Source organism: Carassius gibelio, chromosome B3 (assembly GCF_023724105.1).
Source record: "Carassius gibelio isolate Cgi1373 ecotype wild population from Czech Republic chromosome B3, carGib1.2-hapl.c, whole genome shotgun sequence".
NCBI lineage: Eukaryota > Metazoa > Chordata > Actinopteri > Cypriniformes > Cyprinidae > Carassius > Carassius gibelio.
Window position 1 is genome coordinate 12,465,484 of NC_068398.1, and position 10,273 is coordinate 12,475,756.

At 39.4% G+C, this 10,273-nt stretch overlaps 1 protein-coding gene across 1 annotated transcript; it reads right to left on the reverse strand.

Annotated features, from left to right (window-relative positions):
* Window positions 1–1,328: 1,328 nt before the first annotated feature.
* Window positions 1,329–10,231, reverse strand: LOC127953565 (probable G-protein coupled receptor 146). The gene is made up of 2 exons (XM_052552759.1): window positions 9,936–10,231; window positions 1,329–4,097 (listed from the first exon to the last, which is right to left on the reverse strand). The coding sequence occupies exon 2, from the start codon at window positions 4,053–4,055 to the stop codon at window positions 3,054–3,056; it is 1,002 nt and encodes a 333-aa protein (XP_052408719.1). The 5' UTR covers window positions 4,056–4,097; window positions 9,936–10,231; the 3' UTR covers window positions 1,329–3,053.
* Window positions 10,232–10,273: the final 42 nt, after the last annotated feature.

Sequence of the window (10,273 nt, forward strand, 5' to 3'; positions counted from 1 at the left end):
GAGTATGAATTATGGGACCTTCATATAACTAAAACAAAATAGTTGAAAAAAAAAGAAAACACAATAAAGTTCTGGAGTGTTTTGCCAAACAAGATGGAATTGTTCATGTTTCCTGGTTGGTTCCTTGTTTAACATTCCGATACTCACCCTGGCTCCATTGTTCCATATCGGACAATGTTGCTCTTGTGTTGTGACAGGCGGATATGTTGTGCAGGGGGTGTTCAGAAGCCAAAACAATTCTCAGAATGTCTAGAATGATCTTCTTTCGCAGGGGTTTTTGTGGCTTGGTTTGGGGACGCCACAGGCACTTCGTAGAGACTGCACACAGTGCTGCGGCCTGAACGGGGCCCCTCGGTCTACTCCCACTCTGACCGAGCTCACTTGATTCCAGACGTACACACACCCACCCCTGACTCTGTTGACAGCAGGTGCCCCCACTGCGAGCCAGTATATAACATAACCCAGGTGAGTTCTTATTCTGTGAGCGTCCACACGGCAGCGTCTTATGTCAGCTAAGCTAAGCTCGTTCTCTAAAGGTTATTTGAAATGGTCAACACTGGATAGTCTCTTTACACTTTACTCTACAAACATTTAGGTGGTTTGGAAATGTGTATTCCTGTTTAAACGGCAAACAAAAATGATTGACCTTTGTACATAACAGCAATAAAATAAAGTTATTTATTTTTCTATGTAGATGTATAAAAAGGATAAGAAAAATAAGAAAAGAAAGTGGCGTTTAAAAAAAAAAAAACTGCACTTTTTGTTAAAGAATCCTGACTAGCCTAACGGCAGAAACATCGACTCATTTATTTATTTATTTTACCTGGACATTGTTTGGAAAACCTGTAAGGTAGCAGTCATTCTTTTTGCAATGCAGTTTCCACTATCTTTAACAATTTACTTGAAATTACCCAAACTCGCCCTCTTATTGAAAGAGTTCATTTTGCAACAAAATGTGTTTTTCAGAAATTATCAGTTGAAAAACAAGCAGAATAAGCTCTAATGTCTGTGGCTGTTGCTGCTCTGAAGATGGGCAACTAAACAAACCGTTTCTGCCAAAAAACATTTCAGTGTGGTTTGTGCTCCTGGGGCCTGGCACTATTCTGAGACTCGCACCAAGAATTTATTTTTATTTTATTTTTTGCATCTGTGGCATAAACTATATTTATTTCCTTTTCTTTGGTATGCATGAGTGAGTAGTCATCCATACCTGTTTTGTTGATGCAAACCATAACATGCTTCCTCATTTGTAATTTGGAAAGCAGTGATGTTTTTAGACGTGGGGATTAAAAAAAAAAAAGAAAAGAAAAGAAAAGAGCCAAGCAGGATTATATTCATGTTAGTTTATTGAACAAGTCTTTGACTCGGTATGGGACAGAGGATGACTGACACTTTAGTATCTAAATAAATCTCTGAGAAAATAATACTGTAATCTAAAATGGCATGTCTGTTTTTTCCAGTAAATCTCTGAAGTACAATATATACACATATATCACTTAATATGATAGATACTGGCATTAGCACACTAAAAACAACCATAACATAGCAATTTGAGGCCGTTTCATTGTTTATGATTAAGGGTTCACTGATTTGATTCCCCTTCATGACTTCAATACATTCTCTCCCTTGCATACATGCATTCAAATGATACTTCTTCAGTCTTCCATTCACATGCAGTGCTTTCTCTCCAAAACATACTAATTTTGCATCCACTGACTCGAGAAAAACAAGAAAAGACATTTTCGATAACAACGAACCATTTAGTAGCTTAAACTGTACTATTTCCCATCATGCCTCTTGAGTATTATGTTCTGGAAATGTCTACAATTTTCTCTCAGACTAAGAGCACTGATGCATATCACTCTAAATATGCATACAATGAAATCATGCAACTGATCTCAATACAAGCTATCTCTTTTGGATATGCACATTAGAAAGGAAATGTTATCCCAATGTGATTCATCGCTTAGAAGCACTGAAGTCCAATCAATACTTTCAGATATCAACAGTAGGCTCCAGTACAATTTTGAGCAGTTTTACCAAATAATCTACTGCATAAAGCTGTTAAGTGAAACCAAATATGTTTGATTGTATCAAAAGGACTTGTGCGACTTGGTTTCCCATCAAAAGCATGAATTGTTAACTACGTCCTCATGGTGCATGGATAATAATTACAGTAGTAACAGACTAATGATTGAAAAAGTATTGAATAAAGATTAAATCTCTAACTAGTTGACCTTAAAACTAGTTGATCTACTTAAAAGTAGATCGTTCTATAGCTTCGTCTTAATAAGCTATACACATTTGATTGGAATTAATATGGCTGAGCAGCTGTGCAGTTATGATGCACATTACTTTAGCAGCAAGCACCCGAGAACACACACCCACAACCACCAGCACGCAGCCACACACATACACACAATCTTTCCCGCTCCCTGATATCAGTCTCATTGAGTTATTTCTGAGTGCTGTAAAAGTTGGTTAGACCATTCCAATGTAATGCCCGTTGGTGTGTGAAATTGAGGTAATTATATTGCATTTACTAGCGTCTACCAGAGAGGTTTTTATGGAAAGTGTGACCAGAAAACTCAATCCAGACTGAAGAGCTTATGCTGTTGTGGATCACAACACAGAGAGCCTGGTGCGAAATGTAGCCTTGAGCTAAAAGGGAAACGGTTGGTCTAAAAGCATCACATTAGAAGGCTATGCCTTACATAGTTCGACATCCACCCCCCACCGACCGAAAAGACTATCAGATGGATTGAGATTTTCCCCAGGCCCAAAAACCCAAAGAATAGACATAGCTTAAACAAAAACAGCACTTAGTGGTTTCTTCTCAGTCGCCCATTCACCACAGAGATGGACAAATAAAGTTAATTCGTTAAGCGTTACGAAAGTTCCACAATTTCACAGAGACACATACCACTCCTTGTGGTGAGCAGAATACTTCCTTTCAGCACGCAATATATATCCAGGTTCATGTGCTGGTTCTACTTTTGTGGATTTGGAGTAAGTGCCAATGAGGGAGAAGCAGGTCTAACTGGACACGAGCCTCATGTGACCACCTGCTGTACTGCGGAGCGTTCGTGAGGACACGATTGGTCCCTGCAGTGCAACCTCTTTAGAAGCCGCTGGAGTTTATGGGAAAAGTTCTTGTTCATTTGCCTGTACATGAGGGGAATGGCGAAGCTACTGCTGAAGGCGAGCAGCTCGGATAAACATCTCAAGAAGAAGTATGTGGTGAGGTGCTGTTTGTTGGGATGGCTCCCAGGAGCTCCAGCCACTGTGTGCACCAGTAAGGTCATGTAGTATGGAGTCCATAGAAGAAACTGCACGCACACAGAGGCCAGCAGCAACCTGTGGATGGATGGATCGAGCCTCCCAGAGTCCTGGTCCAAAGGGGTGGACTCCTTCCTGATGCGGAGGATTAGCACGAATGCGTAAAGCACAGCCACCGCTGGCACCACGTACCCAATGAACATCATGATGGCATCAGCCGCCTCTTTGTTCTGCATCTTGGAGCACTCGATGATCTTAGTGGAGACGTGGTTGCATACGTAGAAGAGCAGAGAAGAGAAGCTGGTGAGAACGGCACCGCCCCAGATGAAGCCGCAGACGTGCTTGGTGTTGTAGACGCTGGACATGTAGGTGCGCGGGAGAGCCCGCTCGATGTAATAGTCCAGACTGAGCAAGGTCGTGGAGTACATGATGACTAGAGAGGAGATGTTGAAGAGAATGAGAAGGGTAATGTAGAGCTCGTTGTTGTACTCCCACATGGGCCAGCGTGTAAAACTGGGCCCCAGAAGCTCTACTGGGGCCACCAAGTTGAGCACCAGGCCAGCAATGGCTATGTTCACAAAGTAGACGTCAGGCATGGTCATAGTGACCTTGTTGGAAAGGTTGACCACCACCAGCAGGACATTGTAGCAGAGCCCCACTGGAAAGCAGATGATGAGGTACACCAGAGAGAAGACGGACAGGATGAGTCCAAAGTCCTGGCAGAGCCGGAGGTCCACGCTGTTGTCCGTCTCATTGTAAACCATGCAGCGCCACATTTCTAGAGTTCCAAAGGTGTCCGATCCTTCTTTCCGAATCAGCTGTAAAAACAAAAACAAAAAAAGAATATGAGCAATGTACTAATGGATTGGTTTGGTTTTTAATTAAATAAAGGCATCTATTAACCAACGAGATCAGGGGTGTCCAATCCTTCTCCAGAAGGGCCACTTTCCTGCAGAGTTTAGCTTCTAGTGATCCTGAAGATCTTGGTTATCTGGTTCAGGTGTGTTTAATTATGCATGGAGCTCAACTCTGTTGGAAGGTGGATCTCCAAGAGCAGGACTGCACACCTTTAGTGACACCAAGATGATGAATAGCTCACAAACAATACTCTCCAACTGTTAATTTAAATTGTATTTTAAAGGTGCGGTAAATAATGATATGACTTGTCTCTCTAAGTAACTGATCTCTGGAGCTACCACAGCAGTTATTAAAAGAGGACCGAGTTGCAATTTGCAACATAAATTTATATTCTCTGGAATACTGCAAAATTTAAATACAAAAATAAAAAATTTAATTTAGTTTGCAGGTTGGTGCCAACTTTCTAATTTCTCAAAGACACAACTAATCATGTGATATTAGCATAGTGGTTGTTCCTTTTGCAGAGTAAAAGCTTTTATAAGCCATTGATATGTACAGACTCCTATACTGATACATTGCACATGTAATGCTAAATAATAGTATTTTTTGCTTTGCAAAAAACTAGATTTTTTTATATATAGAGGTGGCCAACATAGGTCTCCCTGTATCCTTCTTTTAACCCTTTGGTTGGAGCTGAAGCCTGCAGGACTGTGGCTTTCCAGGACTGACGTTGGCCGCCCCTGTTTTATATCATCACACAGAAAAGAAAACTGAAACCATGCATTAATTAATTACATTTGAAGAAACACCATTATTTCCACTTCAATGTATCTTATAGACATGAATGAAACTCAGCACAATATGCTACACTGGAACTAAACCCAGGGATTTTATACCAGTTACCACCAGCCATTGAGGTTCACCTTGAACCAAAAAAAAGGAGCAGCATTATATGTCATCAGACATTTCTTTCCATAACAATAGGTTCCACCTCTAGAGCTCAGCTCCTTGACTCATTGGGCGGTGAAACTGCATGTGCGGTGACCAAAGGATGGCATAATTCAGCTCTGAGACTGTGAGGCGTGCAGATTTATGGCATGAGATGTGACGTGTCAAGGGTGCAGTGGATGCACAGTGTGAGGTTTGAGTTCAGGATGAGGTCAGAGCGTGGGCACACGCAGAGAGCTGCTCTGCAGTCCACTCATTAAAACATAAATGACATAACACTCTCCCTGAACACAATGGGAACACTAGCCTCACTTCTGTATTCACCTCCGATGAGCAACTGGCTTCATTATGGATTTAATTAATTTAACTGACTCAAGAAATCACATAGCTATTAAACAAATAAATGAATAAATAAATACATTATTTGAGAACAACAGTCTTAGGAATGTTTTGGAGCTCAGACGTTCTGACACAAGGCCTCTGGCTTTCATGTGCATGTCAGCATGTATTTGGTAGTGGACCTTGAGTTTTCCCAGACAATGCCTAGCACATCCGAGCAGATATAATGACTGTTGAGTGAACATTTCTCTGTCTGCTTATGTAACAGTCACAGAGTGGCTGTTTTGGCCTGGAGAGGGGGAGCCCCAAATTGCTCCTCTATGGCTCTCGCTAGTGGGTGGAGACACTCATTTGCCCTTTTCACCTTGTAGCCATGCACCTTTAGTGAACCAGCATGTTTTTACAGCTCTGTATGTACACGAAGGACTTTATGTTGTGGTCTAACCGGTATAAACTACCAGTATATATCCTCATGTGTACAGTTAAAAACTCGTCTGGAGGTAAAACTTGTGGAAGCAAAACAGTTTTTCTCAATGGCAAGAGACTCTGTCCGGTTGGCCACAGGTTGGGAACAAGAGAAAAGGACCACCGTGGGAAAATAAGATGTGATGGTTTCTAAAGGGCAGGTGTAAAAGTCTAAGTCCGTAATACTTCCAAGGCCATGTTGGCTTTTCCACATGAATTACTTTCAAAGAAACAAAACATCTTGCAAAGGACTTAACTGCTAATCTAGAAAACACAATAGTGCAGCCAAGACTAGCTACTACCTGTGTCCCTATCTCTAACTTATAAACAGTCATCATCCTGTTCCCTTCCTCCTCTTTCTGTGACCATAGCAACCAACAAATAAGGGCAGTACAGTGGAGATTCAGTTGCAAACTGTTAAAAGCCTCTGTATTTACTCATTCACTGATGTGTGTGTGTGTGTGTGTGTGTGTGTGTGTGTGTGTGTGTGTGTGTGAATTAAATTGTATTTGACCAATCAATTTTTTATTTTATAATTTATTCAAAGACAAAAAAAACACTGAAAATATTCATATGAAATATTAAAAAAACATTTTTTATAAATATTATTAATTCCTGTAATGCAAAGCTGAATTTTCAGCATCATTACTCCAGTTTACAGTGTCATATAATCTTTCAATTCATTTTAATATGCTGATTTGCTGCTCAAGAAACTTATTATTATTAATATTAACAATGTTGGAAACCAGAATACAGTTGTTCAGGGTTCTTTGATGAATAGAAAGTTTAAAATAACAACATTTATTTGAAATAGAAATGGTTCATCTTTACCGTTAAACAATTTAATGCATCTTTGCTGGATTAATTTTTTTTTCTCTTGCTTTTGAACTTTTGAACCGTATTGTACATTTTTTTTTAGATTAGAAATATATGTATGTGTGTGTGTGTGTGTATAAAATAGTTAATTAAATCATAGTAATCAGCTAGTTGATCTTATCAACCATCCCGCTCATCCTTACTGTAGGTCCCTGCTTTGCAGAATCTTGTCTCATTCAAGAGACCATGACTAAACAGTGTCTTGGCTAGCAGACCGAAGCATTCCTGAATGAGTGCAAAAGGTAGCTGACATCACAGCTCGCTTAAGAGAGGCGTTCTAACACCTGCAGCTCACGGCTTGCATACATGAGCAAGCACGCCTGCAAAGGTAAGTGTCCATCCACTCCAATGCATACTGCACTTCTCAATGACGCCAGTTATTAATTCTACCTCCCTCCCACAAACAACAAGACATCTTGGCTGATGAATCTGGAAGAAGAGAGTTGTGGGAGTACAACCAAATGCACTTGACACTTTTAGAGAAGTCCACCCATCCACCGCCCAGCAGATGAAAAGAGGGCTGCTCTACACCCCTCGTATCACCACTGGAATGTACAGCAAATTCTCAGAATCGGCTGAGTGATGTCACATGATTGCAGTTGCTAAGTTTTGCGGGTGTGTGTGTTCGTGCTGTGAAAGTTTAGATAACGTAGTAAATGAAGATAAAGACACAATCATGTTGTGAAATCTAAAATCTAGCACTGCATGCAAGAACATACTAAAACAGCAAGTAATGATTCAACATTGCATTATATTTAAAATACTGTCAATCTTTGGGGTTACCATATAATTTATATTATCTAAAGTCCCTGTGCTATACATCACATACAATTGTATATAATTTACATTTACTTTATTTTATACTATAGTTCATTTAATTTTAGTTTAAAAATCAGCCAGTTTATTCATATAAATAGTTTACATTTTTTATTATGTACATTAGGTGTTTTGTTTTCCATTGTCTTACATTTTTTATGTTTACTGCATTATTTTTGCTATTTTTTTTATTATTATGCATATTACCAAAATGTCATATTTTTTTATTTTTCAAAGAGAACTTCTGGCAAACAACTGCCAGATTTTGACGGGATATATATTTTTTTACACTGTGAAATGACAAGGTGAGTAAATGCTTGTGCCTTCCAACAATGTACAGTGTTTTAACTCAGCAGTCTTCTTTCTGCCAACTATAATATGGTCATCCTGGTACAAAGATCAAAGTGTGTCTTATTAAATATTGAAATACAAATATTTAATGTCAAAATCTCAAATTAATAAATGGACACTTAACCATGTGAGGTCATAATTAAAGCTGGTCTATAGCTTTAAAGTGTGGGTGGTGCAGAAGAACATCTTCATCGATGAGCAATTTTATTCAACACTGCCTTGACCCGATTCCAGTCTCTCATTCTCCCACAGCAGCAGCATTGATTCTTACCTGCTTTTCACCACCTACAAGCAAGAGGGCAAACGATGGCATGCAATACTTTCCCGAAGTTGCTAAACACCAACAAACAAGGTCTCAATTAAACCTCCGGCACATATCCTATCTGTATTAGTCTTCCTGACAGCACCTCAGCTGGCCTGACCCCTGGGGCGACATGTTCTCTCAGCACTTCTTTGTAAAGTCATCAGCAGGAAAGATCACTCTGGGTGTTTGCGTACCACGTGCATGGATTATCGCTGGCTAGTCTTGAACCGAGACAAACAAATTCTCCTGGTTACACAAATTATTCGTGCATGGTTTGTAGAGCACAATTTGTTTATGCATCACTTTGCTGGTGAACATTATATTTTGAGGTGTACATCATGTTTTTATAGTTATATTGTAGGTTATTGGGGTCAGATCAATGTGTATATATATATATCTCCAATGATTTTACATCCAGCTGATAATATTTCAAATATGTGGAATGAAATATCTGGACTGAAGAGAATATTAGAGATCAAAGTTGACAACTGGATAACAGGTTATGTAATCCTCTCATGTCCATCTGGACAGTCCAGACCGTGCTGGAGAGTAAAGCACTCGCTAGTGTCTTTAGGCAAAGAAGCATGCTTTTCTCAGCTGTCTCATATGACGTCTGGGATCTTCTACAGAAAGCACAGGCACATTGCCATCCTCTTACAAGTCCTACATGGACCTGATCCAACAGTAACGTAGCCTCCCTAAGGTTTACGGTTGTTTAGGCAATAAAAAGAAGTCAGATGTCACTTCCCAGCAACATCATTTGTGCGTAGGTATATTGCAAAATAAGCCAATGTGTCATCATATGAGACTTGACTTCAGGCAAATAAAAACAACATCATGCTTTTCCATTTGTTATTTTGTTCCTTGACACAAAATTAATTGGATTAATTTCTGAAAACCTCAAAATATGCGTCTGTTTTTTTAAACATATGCAACACAAATGAGGTTAAAATGCAAAACGTTTTTGTAAATATAATAATTTAGTAAATATTACGTTACAATGCAGTGGTGTTCTTCTCAAAGGTGGTTAGTCATTAATAAGTCAATAAGAGTACGCAACTTTCACATCAGCTTTCTCAAGTTTAAAAACAATTTACCACTTTTCAGATGTTAGTTCATTACTTAACTGACTCAGTTTAAGTCTGGTTTGTTTGTAATTTTAATTCAAATATATATCATATAAAAGCTAAAACTGACAAGCTACAGTGTTTAAATGTAAAGATACACTGTGTTCTTCACACAGTCTGATTATGCTTATAGTATGTTCACAACCCATCCAGACACCCTTATATCACTGAAAATGACATAAATTGTATAAACACACACACACACATATATATATATATATATATATATATATATATATATATACATATATATAAAACAAACAAACACGGGGGTAAACTCTACTAAAAGGATGCGTTTGTTTGCCTGAGCAGTGAGTGAATATCACTGGTTTGTTTTTCATCCGGGCATTACACGCACGTTTGAGTTTAACCTGTCTGATGTTACAGTTTTACTTAACTTGTCACAAATATGCCTCTCTTCGAGCAGTACGTAAACTGTTAAAAAGTGTCAAACATGAATCTGATTGATTTAGCGAACTCTCCCATCACTGCTCGCGAAAAACAGCGGGTTAAATGCCACTTTAAAAACAACTTTAAACTGAATATAGGGAGGTATTGGCTAACCGACTCACCAGAGGACCAGTTCTTGGCACTGAGACAGCTCTCTACGGAGGCATCGGGTTCTGCTGTATTTCCATTGACATTTCTCCTCGGATACTTTGACAAAAGCTCCCAAATCGGTAGCTAGACTACCAGGACCTCGCGTGAGATGAAGTAAGTAACAGTGCGCTCGATCAAGGCGCCGATATGTGGCGTAAACACAGTTACAGAAGGTATAATCGTCTCTGGTCCGCCAAAGCTTGTTCTGGAAAGGGGATGACGCTGAGGATCTTACTACGAATCGAGTGGTGCTGAACTCTACAGTGTGTACACACGTCACGTGACCCTCCCCCACAGTCCTCTTCAAGAG